General features: G+C 38.3%; 1 protein-coding gene across 7 annotated transcripts in view; it reads left to right on the top strand.

Annotated features, from left to right (window-relative positions):
* Positions 1 to 429: 429 nt before the first annotated feature.
* CLEC12A (C-type lectin domain family 12 member A) overlaps positions 430 to 15,773 on the top strand; it is a 38,608-nt gene continuing 23,264 nt past the window's right edge. For 2 of the 7 annotated variants that reach the window (XM_031650254.1, XM_031650255.1), the window contains exon 1: positions 11,558 to 11,873. In XM_031650254.1, coding sequence (XP_031506114.1) covers positions 11,783 to 11,873 — 91 coding nt within the window. In that variant the 5' untranslated portion in view covers positions 11,558 to 11,782. Of the gene's footprint in view, positions 567 to 11,555; positions 11,874 to 15,773 lie in introns of those variants that run through there. The other 5 variants (XM_021922029.2, XM_021922027.2, XM_003905968.4 and 2 more) reach the window with 4 other exon arrangements.

The following is a 15,773-nucleotide window of genomic DNA, read 5'->3' as shown; positions in this document are numbered from 1 at the left end:
CAGGATGGTCTCGATCTCCTGACCTCGTGATCTGCCCGTCTCGGCCTCCCAAAGTGCTGGGATTACAGGTGTGAGGCACTGCACCCGGCCTAAAAATAAGTCATTTTTATCTGAAATTCAAATTCTGTTTTCCCACACATAGCTACATTATTTACTGCATGTAAGTAGGTACATTCCTGCTCTGCTAGGTAAAACCCCAATTTCAGTCATTTGGGGAGATGAATCTGAGACTGATCTGCAGTTCTTCTCAGCTGCAGCACCTGAATAAAGTCATCTGCCCTGGAAATACTTGCCTCAGTGATGGGCATTCTGTGCAATGAGTAATGGGACCTAGACTGAACCTCTGGCATTTCAGTAACAGATTTTGTTTCCCTCATCAGGAAGACATTGCTCTCGGCTTGGCTATCACCAGCTGGGAGAATTTCTGCAACCCTAAGCAGCAGCCCAACTGTTCTAGGCAGAATGTGGGTTTAGTCTCTATTTAGCATTACTGCTCCCAGTCCCAACCACATTTCTGATTGTCTAGGAAGAACAGCCTCTGAAATTTGACATCTGCGTGTGGATAGGTGAGTGTCTTTGTGGGTACCAACAGTGGGAATGGCTCCTCTCAATTTGAGAAATTCTGAAGGAATTTCCATTGGCAATTAAACAAGCCCAACTGACGGAGAGAGGGAACACCCTGACTGTTCCAGTTCAGACACTCTTGGGGCTTGTTAGGAATTCTGCATGTGTCTGGATAAGGGAGTGTCATTTGTGGGTCCAGACAGCAGGATGTGCTCTTCTCAATTTGAGAAATTCTGAAGGCATCTCCATTTGCAGATTGAACAAGCCCAGCAAACAGGGAGAAAGCAACTCAACTGTTTCAGTTTGGACTCTCTTGGGACTTGCTTATTGTTTGTGTGTTGATGTAGCTGTGGGAGATGAGGGTTTGGTCTGAGTGCAGACCACTTGGGTGTATTCTTCAGGGTTGGTCTGCATATGGCTGTGGGCCAGTGGAGCGAGGGAATATTATACCCATATCACACTGAACATGCCCAATCTCATCTGACCTCAGACAGTCTTTGAATTGTAGCGCTGCCTTATATTTGGATTTATTTTGCTGTTGAATGCAAATATGGGATGGAAGTCCACGTCTCCAGGCTTCCATGCTGCTGCTCTAAGGAGAGGCAGGTCTGATTAGTATGTAGTGCTGGTTGGCTACAGAGTTCTTTGGAGTCTGGAGAGGTCTGACCTGTAAAAATCAAACTGTCAGCTGGGCATAGGAAACTGAGGTGGGCAGATACTTGAACCCAGGAGTTCTAGACCAGCCTGGGCAACATGGTGAAATTCTGTCTCTACCAAAAAATACAAAGATTAGTTGGGTGTAATGGTGCATACCTGTAGTCCCAGCTACTCAGGAGGCTGAGGTTGGAGGATTAACTGAGCCTGGGAGGTTGAGGCTGCAGCGAGCCTTGATCACACCACTGTACTTCTAGCCTGGGTGATAGAGACCCTGTCTCAAAAAATAATAATAATCAAACTATCATGGAAACTGCTTTACTCAAAATTTTGTTTCACGACCTTTATTGGATTACCTATCAGAACAAATAAAGTTTAACCATGTGAACATGTTCATAAACCAGTGAGTTAATATTGCTATCTCACCGCTGGAATTTAAAGGTAAAGCTATTGGATCTTTGTATATATGTAGGTATATGTGTCTAGATGTTATGTGTTGTTTTCAGAGGGTATCAAATTGGCTTATAAATTAAAAAGTGTTCAGAAGTTAAGTAAATGAGTCTAAGCATTTTTCAAGTTTACATGACTTAAGTAAATCTTTAATGAACAAGATAGCTTTTAGATCATTTGTAAAATAAAACTAGAAATGTCTTTGGAATTGTCAGCATACCTTTTTGTTTGGGTTTTACATTTGTCTCTGCTAGATATTTAAAGGTGTCAGGGTTTGGCAAAAAGGTTATAAGACTATAAACCCAGTCAAGAACAAGATTATCTTTGTGTGATTTTTTGATAAATAAGACTAATTTAACATTGTTGATTTAATAAAAATAGCTGAAACTTTTGCATTATGAGTGCAAGTATCCATGTATTTAAGTTTATGGGTTTTTTTTGTTTTGTTTTGTTTTTTTCTTATTTTATTTGACCGTGACAGCAGTTAAGGCAAGAGGGAAAAAATAAAATAAAATACAGGAACTAACAAAATTGATGGAGATAGGTTCATTTCAGGCTCCTTCATGGGGAGACAAGCTGAAAGCAACAAAACACAACAAAGTTGCACTTTGGAGATATAGATCTGAGAAGTATTCAATAAGTAACAGATTATAGAATCAAAATCGAAACCTCTTGTCCAATCAATATTTTAAGAAAATCTTGTTCTAACACAGGGGACTAATCTATATCTCTCTACCCTAGTTACTGGTTCCTTTCTATCTTGTTTCATAAACAACCTAAGTCCATAATTTGAATTAACCTTTAGATAACTTCTGAGTTAAACAAAATTATTTCTTTAATCAATAAGAACATGTCTTCTTTGGCACATTATGTACGTGGAATCATACAATTTGCTAAAATTCTTATTCTTAGTAATCTTAAATTTTAATGGAAACCTAGGAAGCAAGAAATTCTGAGCTGTCTATCAGATATTAACATTTTATAGATGAGGAACATGAATGTTCTCAGGCCCAGAAATCTCAAGTTATTTTGGGACCTCAAGAAAAGAGGAATTCACCCAATTCATACACGTATCTGCAAGCACAGATAAATTCTTGGTTGTGCTCAAGAGGTTTTTAAAAATCAAATCTGAGATTCCTTATGAAAAGTTCTAGCAAAGCCAATTAAAAGGAGCCTATATGAACAATAGTTCTTGCTGCAGTTTATGCAAATAATGAGGCAAACTATAATAAGATTTAAACTGATTTTGTAAATAAATTGGTCCTACTATGATTTGCCTTTTATGGAAATGGGGAAGTGGAGAAAGAAACATTATGTTTTGGAAGAAAACTGTAGTATACCTGTTATTAAATTAATCTTTGGCCTGTGGCAACCTGGTCACCCATGGTATGGAGATACATCTGTGCTGTGCTGCATTCAGTTATTAAAAGTATAAGTTACCAGTGGAATTTAGATATGGATTCAACACCTAAGAAGTTGGTTCACTGGATGCATAAGGAAATAAAAACTAATTTTTTAAAAAAGCAAAATTTTCAATCCCTTGGTTTTTGTTATCAATGTAAACCAAAATGTATCTAAGGCAGGTCTCAATTTCAAAGTTTATTTTGCCAAGGGTAAGGATATGTGCCTGGAACACAGGTCTGTCCCTTTCTCCAAAGATTATTTTGAGGGCTTCAATATTTAAAGGGGAAAGGGAAGATATTGAGGAAAGAGGAAGAAATTTTACAAAGGTGTGGGTAGGGCCGGGCTCGGTGGCTCCTGCCTGTAATCCCAGCACTTTTGGAGGCCAAGGTGGGTGGATCACCTGAGATTAGGAGTTTGAGACCATCCTGACCAACATGGACAAACCCCATCTCTACTAAAAATACAAAAATTAGCTGGGTGTGGTGGTGCATGCCTGTAATCCCAGATACTCAGGAGGCTGAGGCAGGAGAATCACTTGAACTGGGGAGACAGAGGTTGCAGTGAGCTGAGATCCCACTGCACTCCAGCCCAGGTGACAGAGTGAGACTTTGTCTCAAAAAAAAAAAAAAAAAAAAGAGTGGGGTAAAGAAATAGTCACTTATGCCTCAGTCTAGTTCAGTGAATCTGCATTTTTATACAAACGAACGGGCAGAGGAAGCAATCAGGCATGCATTTGTTTCAGATGAGCAGAGGAATGACTTCAAGTTCTGTCCTTTGTCCCATGCCTGTGAAGACAAGCTATCAATTTACATTGCCAGGGTGAAATTCAATGGAATAAAATGGGAGTCAGGTGTGCCTGACACAGTTTCGAGCTTGACTTCTCTCTTAGGCTTAGTGATTTGGGGGTCCCAAGATTTATTTTCCTTTCACATCTATAACAGATAAAATTAAAGTAGGAGAATATTGTGTCAGGCCTTGAGGCTAAACCAAGCCTAGATGTGGGTCTGTCTGAACTCAGACCACTAGCCTCAAGGCTGCTCACTAAGGAGAAAATCAGGCCAGGAAACCAGAAAGTACCTCTGAGACCTGTAGTTTCCTGAAAGGTAGTCAGCGTGGGGAAGGAGTGAAATTTAAGTCACTTCTGAAACTAGAGGGTATAATGTGAAGGAATTGTTCCATTTTGTAAATCAGTATCATTAGCTTCCTGAGGAATCTTTACTAAAATAAATTGTGAGAGTAATTAATATAGGCGCAACGTCTTTGGTTTTAAATGCTGCAGAGTGGAAGAGCCAGTTGACATAGAACCCACAGCTCACAACTGAAGAATTGCAGATGGGTATATGTAATACAGACACATAGGAGGCTATTCCCCACAAAAAACAGCCTACTTTATGGACTGGATAAAACACTGTGAGACCTATTTACTCAGAAGAATTGTCCCACTCCACCTATAAATGCCAAGTGGAGCACTCCAGATGAAGCAACAGATAAGCTTCAAATATAAGCCATGGGGGACTGGCTTTATAATGATGTGGCAGGCCGGGTCTCACTCATGCGGGCCTCCATAACAACTGTTTCAGGACTGACTGAGTAGTTAAGTTAGATGTTAAAAGCTAAAAGAGCCCGTGCCCTCATCCAAAGGGTGGATTGTAACAAAAGCCCACCAAGAGTTTTGCCTAGGACTTTCCCGGGACCATGACAAGATAATGAAGGGATTCTTAACAGGACCAGTTTAGGATTAAACAAGTTTTACTAGGGGTCTGAAGAAACATCCCAGGCCTCCACAAACAAGTTTATTGGAGGTCTCAAGGAACTTCCCAAACCTCCATGATCTAGCAGGAGACAAGATAGGGTAATCACCCCAGCACCTGGACCCATTTAGATTAAGTAAATTTACTGAGCCTCCAGAGGAAGGTCTTCAGAACTCAGATCTCAGTTATAGATTAAAATAAGCTAAACACTCATGTTTTTAGATGAATGCATGTACACACAGACATATAATTTATAATTTAGACATATAATTTAGGCAGGTGGATCATCTGAGGTCAGGAGTTTGAGACCAGCCTGGCCAACGTGATGAAACCCCATCTCTACCAAAAATACAAAAAATTAGCCGGGCGTGGTGGTGGGTGCCTGTAACCCCAGCTACTCTGGAGGCTGAGGCAGGAGAATCTCTCGAACCAGGGAGGCAGAAGCTGCAGTGAACAGAGATTGTGCCACAGAACTCCAGCCTGGGCGAGAAGAGTGAAACTCTGTCTCAAAAAAAAAAAAAAAAAAAAGAAGAAGAAAGAAATATTAATCTTACTTTTTGGTTTTTGGCTCTTTCATTGCTTAGAGTTTTAATGGTTAATGAGTCCCTGGCACCTCCATTCTTATCTGGCTTAGAATGTTTAATTGACTATAAGTCTTTTTTAACTCTAAGTCCCTCGGCTACAGGGGTTCCACTGAGGAACAGGATGGACTTGGGACAGGTAGTCACACCATCCTGGAAATGATATGGAACAAAATAAAGTTTGGCAATCAATGCTCCCTCTGGCATATTCCAAGGGAACCTCAGTTTCCAAGAGATAAATCTTACCTGGGAAAAGGTCTTGCCCTTTGCCCTGCTGAGGGTGCTGGCAGCTCCCAGAAATGGCTTAGCTCTTAGCCCCTTTCAAAATGTTGACTTGGAGACCATTTTCCTGGACTCTCTGAGGCTTGAGGATTTTTTCCTCCCCTGAAACAGAAGCTAGGTCATACATGAAACAATTAGGGAATATATTAACTAGTCTCTCCAACAGGCTTCATATCTGTATGAACGTGCCTCTTCTCTGTTTGAAACCAGGGAATCAAATCACACCGAAGACCTGGAAATCACACCAGACTGAAGACTAGCTGCAACCACAATAGGTCGGTCTTTTTGAGGTGCTGCTGACCACCCACTTGTCTACCAAGTTAGCCAGTGTTAAACCATGAATTCAACATACTCAGAAAACCAGTCACTCTGGGATCTCTCTAGGGGAAACAGTCATGCTCTTGTGAACCTACACATGGCTTTAAGTTAATAATTCAAAGCCCAACCAAAGATCCTAGATAAGAAACTGTAAAAGGAACAGGCACTTTTCAGGTTGTTATTATTCTCTTTAAAACCACAGCTTTTCACATATAAGATATAATGAATCAGGAATACTTTTTGGTAGACTTAGGATTGTTCTCTTGGATTCCCCATGGGATCCACTCCAAATTCTCTGGTATTTTAAAATTGGTTTATCTATATTATTTATCATCCTAGTTCAATGTGGCCTCAAATGTGGTTCTAAAACTAAAATAAAAGTACCCCGATCATAGTGCTCCAACAAGCCAGATGCTGACCCGGTACTCATGAGTACTTCTGATTATAGTGCCACATTTCCATTCCTTATCATTATTGCACCTCACCCCTCCTCAGCATGAAGCAGCCAGAAGGATCAGCGACCAGATTCTCCGTGATTGAGGAAGTGATAAATAGAAAAGAGAGACTGAAACCGGCCCTGTTGTCTCATAGAACTCATAGAACTCCTAGAGCTAATATTTACAGGTGGGGTTTGTTTTTTTTTTTTTTTTGGTAACAGAAATGTATCCTGTCTGGTAGTCCCAGCTACTCCTGAGGCAGAGGCAGGAGAATGGCGTGAACCCGGAAGGCGGAGCTTGCAGTGAGCCGAGATCATGTCAGTGCACTCCAGCCTGGCCGAGAGAGCGAGACTCTGTCTCAAAAACAAAAAAACAAAAAAACAAAAAACAAAAACAAAAAACAAAAACAAACAAAACTTATTTGCTTTCCTGAGTTTCTTGCTCAGGAAATCGACTTTCAGGCAAGGAACTGAAACTCATCAGAGCACCATACCCAGAAAATGAGACTATAGATCCTTCAGTCAGCATGATTTTTTTTTTTTTTTATTATACTTTAAGTTCTAGGGTACATGTGCATAAAGTGCAGGTTTGTTACATATGTATACTTGTGCCATGTTGCTGTGCTGCACCCATCAACTCATCAGCACCCAACTACTCGTCATTTACATCAGGTATAACTCCCAATGCAATCCCTCCCCCCTCCCCCCTCCCCATAAAAGGCCCCGGTGTGTGATGTCCCCCTTCCCGAGTCCAAGTGATCTCATTGTTCAGTTCCCACCTATGAGTGAGAACATGCGGTGTTTGGTTTTCTGTTCTTGTGACAGTTTGCTAAGAATGATGGTTTCCAGCTGCATCCATGTCCCTACATGATTTTATCCTTACCTCTGCCTGATTTCGATTTTCCCCGTCCACGTAGTGTCAAACTTTGTAAAATATTTAGAGATTTATTATGAGCCAAATATGAGAGACTATGCCCGTGACACAGCCCTCAGGAGGCCTTGTGCACATGCGCCCAAGGTGGTTCAGGTACACACTGGTTTCGAACATTTGAGGGAGACATGAGACTTCAATCAACTATAAACATTTACTGATTGGCAATTGGTTGAGTTTATCTAAAGACCTGGAATCAATAGAAAGGCAATGTCTGGGTTGTGATAAGAGCTTGTAGAAGTCAAGGTTTTATCATGCAAACGAAGTCTCCAGATAGCAGACTTGAGAGAGAATAGACTGTAAGTATTGATACCTGAGAGCTATAATGAAGCATGTTCGACACCCACTTCCTGTCATGGCCTGAACCCGTCTCTCAGGTTAAATTTTCAAAGAGCCCTAGTTGAAGAGGAAGTCCATTCAGATGGCTGGGAGGCCTTAGAATTTCATTTTTGGTTTACCTCCCCAACACAGGTACATTTCTGCCTGCATGTAGCTACATTCCTTCTTCACTGAATAACCTCCCAATTTTAGTTTGTTGGAGAACAAACCTAGAATAAAGCCAATTCTAGTCATAGCACTGCAGCTTGTATCAGATGAAAGAAACCTACAAAAAGATAATTATAAAATGTGGATAAAACATATAAAACAACGGAGAAGGCAAAATTTGAGGGGCTCCAATTAATCAAGGTTTACTGCTTATATTCTATGTGACTGCCAGAAAAAAAGAAACAAAACTTTTTGGTAGGAAGATCATTTAAAATCTCTGTTTTTAATACATAAAGCCTGTCATTTAATTAAAAATTATGAAACAACCTAAAAAGAAAAAGAACTAAGTATCAAAACACCAGTTGACAAATCAAATGATAAAAACCGACCTACATACGGTTCAGATAATGATATCAGTAGATCTACTATTCACCATTCTAATCCCTTTGCAGTGCCCTAGGATGCTGACTCTTAACGTATAATATCCCTGGACACTATTGTCCTGAAGCTCTAGATATGTTGGTACCAATAGGAAGAATAGGCAAAGATTTAAAGGTGGGAGATTCCTTCCCTACAGCACTAGGAAATGGATATGGAGTTGTTCTCACTGAGTGTACCTCCGGGGAGGCAGCCTTCATCAGCTGTACTTTCTGCTGCTTCAGTTAATTGCTACCAGCATTGTTCTCTCAGGCCTAATGTAGTAATGGCTTCTCGCAGTAGCTAGCCCTGGGGTATTTCACTGTCCCTCATTGGTTTCCTTTGGTCTTAGCTACATCTTGTAAGTTGTCTTGTTATTTTATCTTCTTAAATTTTCCTTTTAATGTATAACCTGTTTTTTGGTTTTTGGATCTCAAGTGTGTGTTTCCTTTTTGTACCTGAGTATATCACTGTCACTATGATCTCTCACCTTTTAAATGATGTGACTCTGAAGGTGTGTGTCTCCAACTTTTTATCCCTGTGCACTTTTCTTCACCTATCTTCATTTCTTTCTCTTTTTTCCATTATAACAACCCACAAAAAATATATAATTTAGGTAATGGATAATGTATCACTTATGTTTAATATTGGAAGACATTTGTAATTATATTTGCAGATTGTCTCTGAGTATTCAACTAGAATGAAAATTGATATAGGTTGATTTCATATCTTGTCTATTGCAAATAATGCTGCAATAAACGTGGGAGTGCAGGTATCTGTAGTATATATGCATAATGGAATATTATTCAACCATAAAAAAGAAATAAATTCCTGTCATTTGCAGAAACATGAGTGGAACTGAAGGTCGTTATGTTAACTGAAATAAGCCATGCACAGAAAGACAAATATCACATGTTCCCACTCATATGTGAGAGCTAAAAGAATGAATCTCATGGAGACAGAGAGTAGAACTGTGGTTACCAGATGCTTGGAAAGGGGTGGTGGGGGATAAAGATAAGTTGGTTGGGTACAAAAATAAAATTAGACAGAAGGAACAAATTCTAGTATTTGATAGTACAGTGGGAAAACTATAGTTAACAATAATTTATTGTATATTTCAAAATAGCTAAAAGAGAAGAATTGTAGTATTCCCAACAGAAGGAAAAGGTAAGTGTTTGAGGGAATGAATATTTTTATTACCCTGATTTGGTCATCACACATTGTATACAGGTTTCAAAATATCACATGTACCTCTAAAATATGTACAACTATTGTATATCAATAACAAAATTTAAAAAAAAAACTGATATAGGCTGTGAAGGGCAAACCATTAAATCATCTCAGATCTCAGCTTATTCATGTGCATATAAATGTTTTAGCTGGCTCTAAACCAAGGATTTTGTATGAAGTAATAGTTATTCAAATATTTTCAACAAAATAGAGTAGCTTGCAAACAGGACTTTGAGATTTTTCATTTGTTTCCTCTTACAATTCATCACATACTCTTCATCTTCTAGTGTTGATTGATGAAACCATCTTCCACATAAAACAACAGAGCAATATAACACAGAACGAGACTCTGCCTGTGTGGTGGCCGGTTTCCATCCTTTCACAAACAAAGAGATATTTATAAACAAATATTTATATACAAATATTTGATCCACCTAGGAAAAGCAGAGGGCTAGTCTTTCCCACCAGGGGAGGCATTAGAGCCTGTGCACGTATTTGAACAAGGTAACCGGAGACTTTGGTCCAGTCTGAACTCTACCACTCACCAATTGTGTGATGTTGGATACAAACTTAACCACTTCACAACTCACTTCCCCATCTGTAAAATAAGGGTGATAATAATACCTGGTTTAGAGAGTTGTAAAGATAAAATCAACATTAATAAAGTACTTAGGATGAAGTAATCATGTTTTGAATATATTTTCCTTTAAATTTGGCTGCCAATATTTTCATGGTAATATTTTCAACTGTATTTCAATAGCTTTTTCTTTAAGCATCAGGAGAAAAATCTACTATTGTTTTAATTAAATCGACATTGAATTTTTTGATACATTTGGGAGAATTTAGTTTCTTTTTATACAGTATTGATGCTTCTAATCCCACAGCATGTTTTTCTATTTTTTTTCTTTTCTTCAATAGCTTTAAAACTGTTTTGTTCATATTGGTTGTGCAAATATCTAGTTAATTTCTATCTGTAACATTTTTCTGTGTATTTTTAGTAGCTCTTATAAAGGGAGCCTTTTATTTTTCCTGTCTATCCTGACATAATAAAGCAATTAGTTTCTAATTGATTTTTTAAAATCTTTGTGCATTCTCTTTTATATGTATAATAATCATGCCTAACCATTTTGTGATTTACATGTGGCAATGTCAAGAAGAATTTTACAGTAAGATTTACTAACGAATATTAGAAAACATACTCAAAAACAGTCCTCTCCACCCCTCACTTCCACTTGCATACTTGATCAAGACATGAGATCAAAAATACTAAGACTATTGAGTCTAACTAATAAGACACAAATGTGGACTTTGGAGACTCATTTCCTTCCCACTTTTGGTAGCTTAGCTGAGGAGGCGATCAAATGGATTGAGTCAGTCTGTAGAGAGAGAGCAAGGCTGATTATAGTTTTCCTGGCCTGCAAAGCTGTTCCCAGTGTCCTCAGTATACAGACCTTGGTCATCAGTATACATACTCCCTGGTGTGGTTTCTGGGCCTCAGATCCCTTAATATGTAGGTTGGCGCTAAAGTAATTTTGTAAACATTTAAAGGCAAAAACCACAATTACTTTTGCTTTTAATGGCAAAAACCACAATTACTTTTGCACCAACCTATATCTTGTTATTTAGAGAAACTAGGCGTTCCCTACCTCTCTTGGGCAAACCTATAGCTATGTAACATGGCAATGGAATGACACTAACTGCCTCATTCTCCCTGGGAGTGCTCTCTGCATGTTCAGTCTCCCAGTGAAGAGAACCCTTCTATCAGGACCTTCATCATGATTCAAAAGGAATATCTATGCCAGGCCACAGCTGCAGATCAGTGAGTGTCTGAGAACTGTATCTTTTCTGTTATTTTTCTGTTTGAAAGTTTTTCACCAATAAATCCTGCACTATGTCTGCACCATATGGTGCTAGTTATTTGTGTTCTCTTGCATGACACTAGTAATATTATCCAAACACAATTTCAAAAACTACTTTCTGTAGTTGGTAAATATACAGAAATTGAGAAAAAGGAAGAAATATGAGGAAGAAAGATATTGCCTGTTGGCAACAGTTCAGTGTTCTTAACTGAAGCCACAGATGAGACATCGCTCATTTGCAGACATATGGGTGATTGGTACAGTCAGTTTATGAACAGAAGTTTAAACTTGTAAGCTTAAGCTTCTGTTTATAAACAGAAGTTTAAAATTATAGGTCCTGTTTAATATTCAGCTCTGTTAACTCACTCTCACCTTTTTGTGTTTTTACATTTTGTCAAGATTTCTTTACATATTCATCAATGTCTGAAGAAGTTACTTATGCAGATCTTAAATTCCAGAACTCCAGTGAGACAGAAAAAATCCAAGAAATTGGCAAATTTGGGGAAAAAGGTAAGATTTTGAGTTATGGATGTGTCGTAAGTTTGTGTAATAGAAGTGGTTACAGCCTTGCATCTTCAGTATTAGTAATATAGTTATTATTCAACTTAAATTTTCAATTAAGCCTCTTATGTTTAAGCAAAGGAACCAAAAGTATATAAACAAAATGATTAGGAAAAAAGGTTCTGTAAAAACACTTATCTGTGCATTGAAGACTCAATCCTTTACATTTTTGAAATTTTTTATTATCACACTCAATATAATTGGGACAGAATTTTTCAAATGATTGGGTTGTGTAAAGATTTTATTTCTTTATGAGATGAAGCCATGGAAAAAGGAACATGTTCAGGAAAGTCATGATTTCACATCTGTGTATGTGTGTTTTTTTAATAAGAAAATGCTTTGGGTATGCATGCAGAAAAGAAGGAGAGACAGACAAAGAGTCAGAGAGATCTTTAAAGGATTTCATTTGACTATCTGCCAAACTAGGCATATATCACCCTAAAATTTCTCCTACTTCTTTTGGAGATTTTTTAATAACTTACTAAAAAATAAAATATGTTAAGTTAAATGAAATGAATAATTAAGGAATAAAGGAAGTAAAGAAATATCAGAAGACATAACGTATTCATAATATTCAAAACCACATAATATCAGGAAGCTTTGTATTTTTCAATTCAAATTAAAATCATGAAATAAGTGGACCATCTGTGTTGACTTTCACTTAAACAAAACTACTCTTCATCTTACTCAGAATCCTATAGTTTTCCTATTATGTATGGTTCTTACCTTCTGGCTCCCAGCCTTTTGGAGTGAAATCTGCCCTAGTGAATCCATAGTTTAAACCAGTGTATTTGAGTTAAAAGTAACTTAAACAGTGATAATGGAGAACACAAAGAAGGGTGATAGAAACAGAGAAATAAGGAGAGAAGAGTGCCAAAATTCTCATATATTATTTAACTTTTTGTCCCCTCCCCTATCCCCACACAGAATATAACATCTTTAATATTCTAGCATTGCTATAAACAGAAATTTCACTGTTACATCTTGAATCTATTTATCATGAGCATTGTAAATCTTGAGAAAGGACAGCAGATTAATTCTGTGGGCTTCTTTTTTAATACTGAAATTTTCTTAGAAAGAAGAAGGGTCTACGAATTTTATAACGTTTTCTGTCTTTATTTCCCTGTTTGTATTTCTTCTTCTATATGCCGAAAGAGAATGGGCATATCATGAGCTTAATATTACCAACAATTGCCCTTTACTTGTCCCCTCATGCCCTTTCCCACCTCTTTTCCTGCGAATCCACCTTAAGTTCCCACCACAAGAATTCTTTGAATTCATGCAAATATTGAATCCATGTCTTCTTCATGTTCTTAATCTCATCTAATTTTCTCATTATCCAGCTTAGAATCCACATTGTGTAATACAACATTGTATTATGTAATGTCTACTCTTAGTCTCTTACATTTCTCCTTTTCAATGTATGTTAATTTTTCCTTAAAAACTTCAATTCTGGTTAGGGGCAGTGACTTATACCCATAGTCCTAGCACTGTGAGAGGCCAAGATGGGAGGATTATTTGAGACCAGGAGTTTGAGACCAGCCTAGGGAAAGTAGAGAGATGCCATGTCTATAAAAAAAAATTTTTTTTTTTAATTAACTGGGCACCCATTGTCTCAGCTGCTTGGAAGGCTGAGGAAAGAGGATTACTTGAGCTCAGGAACTGGAGGCTGTGCAGAGTAAGCTATGATCAGGTGACTGTACTTCAGTCTAGGTGACACAGCAAGATCCTGCCTCAGACAAATCAAAACAAAACAAAACGAAAAACCAAAAAACCAACAAATAAAAACAACTCCAGTTCTGGTTAAACCCAAATATCTACCCAGTCTGCCCCAGAGTTGAATATTGCTGGTGAAAAATGCACAAATTTTCAACTCCAGTTACTCTTACCTTTCCTCTGGTGAGAAAAAAGCATCAACCTACACTTTTTATTTTTGTTATTTAAATTTCTATCCTACAATGTCTTTACTGATAGTCTGCCTTCCTTCCAGACAGTATTTATGATAGGTATGTATTTATGAAAGGACAGCTCCCCATTTTGCTCTGAATTTCAGTCCATGTGTCCTTTTCAAAGACAGACTTCTGTAATTTTTTTCCTTTCTCTCCTGTGTCATTATTCTCTCTTCCTTCTCTGCTTTTCCTTTTTAGTGCACTAACATACTCTACTACTCACCAACATATTCATATCATAACAAAACACAATCCTTGCTTGACCACTTAAGCCTTTCCATTATTATGTAACTTATTTGTTTCCTTTCACAGCTCAACTTTTGAAAGCATTTTCTTTGGCCACTGAGTCTCAGTTCTTCACCTCTCATTCTGTTCTCAACCAACTCTATTAGGCTTCTGCCCCCATGGTGTCCTGGAGACTGAGCTTTAGGTCACTGATGTCTTGCCTGTTTCATCCCAGTAATCACATGTCTCTTCCATTACTTCACTTCCCTGCAGCATTCAAAAAGTTGAACAGTCCTCTAAAGGCTTTCTTTGCACATCCTTCCTGACACATCCTTATGGCTTCTCCTGTCACCATGCCTGCCTCTCCTCAGTCTTTGTTGACTCTTTCTTCTAGATGAAACTCTACAAGATGGAATACTCTGGAGCCGTGTCCTGTGTCCCCTTTTATTGCATCACTCAATACACTCATCTAATCTACCTTGTTCAGTTGTTTGACTTTAAATAGAGGGACTCCCAGATATCTCTGCAGGACCTTTCCCTGGATCTCAAGACTAGAAAATACAAGTGCCTCTTTCACATTTCCATAAGGGGTTCTAATCTCATTTTAAACTTAAAATGTCAAAAATAGTAATACTTATTTTTCTTCTAAAATGGTCTCTCTCTCCAGACAGCCTCACCTCTGTGCCAGTTCTGTTCTAATTGCATTACAAATATTAAGCCATTTAGTGTCTGATATTTTGCAGTCTTTCTCTCTCCCTTTCTTTAACAATACTGAAGCTTAGACACATAAATGTTAAAAGATGTTAAATAACTTTCTCATGGTTTCACAAGCAATAAGCAGCAGAACCAGAATTCAAACCAAAACATGCTGATATGGTTTGACTGTGTCCCCACCCAAATCTCATCTTGAATTGCAGCTCCCATAAGTCCCACATGTTGTAGGAGGGACATGGTGGGAGGTAATTGAATCACGGGGGAGGGTCTTTCCCATGAGGTTCTTGTGATAGTGAATAAGTCTCATGAGATCTGATGGTTTTATAAAGAGGAGTTTCCCTGCACAAGTTCTCTCTTCTCTTGTCTGCTGCCATGTGAGATGTGCTTTTCACCTTCCACCATGAGTTTGAGGCCTCTCCAGCCACATGGAACCATGAGTCCATTAAACCTCTTTTTACTTATAAATTACCCAGTTGTGGGTATGTCTTTATCAGCGGTGTGAAAATGAACTAATGCAGTAAATTGTTACCAGTAGAGTAGGGCACTGCTATAAAGATACCCAAACATGTAAAAGAGACTTTGGGACTGGGTAACTAGCAGAGGTTGGAATACTTTGGAGGGTTCAGAAGAAGACAGAAAAATGTGGGACAGTTTGGCACTTCCTAGAGACTTCTTGAATGGCTTTGACAAAAATGGCGATAAGGCTGAGGTGGTCTCAGATGGAGATGAGGAATTTGTTGGGAACTGGAGCAAAGGTGACTCTTGTTATGTTTTAGCAAAGTGACTGGTAGCAGTTTGCTCCTGCCCTAGAAATTTGTGGAACTTCGAACTTGAGAGAGATGATTTAGCATATCTGGCAGAAGAAATTTCTAAGCAGTGAAGCACTAAAGATTTGATTTGGGTGCTGTTAAAAGCATTCACTTTTATAAGGGAAGCAGAGCATAAAAGTTCAGAAAATTTG

The sequence above is a fragment of the Papio anubis genome, chromosome 9 (genome assembly GCF_008728515.1).
Source record: "Papio anubis isolate 15944 chromosome 9, Panubis1.0, whole genome shotgun sequence".
Lineage (NCBI taxonomy): Eukaryota > Metazoa > Chordata > Mammalia > Primates > Cercopithecidae > Papio > Papio anubis.
This window is presented reverse-complemented; position numbering and strand designations above follow the sequence as displayed.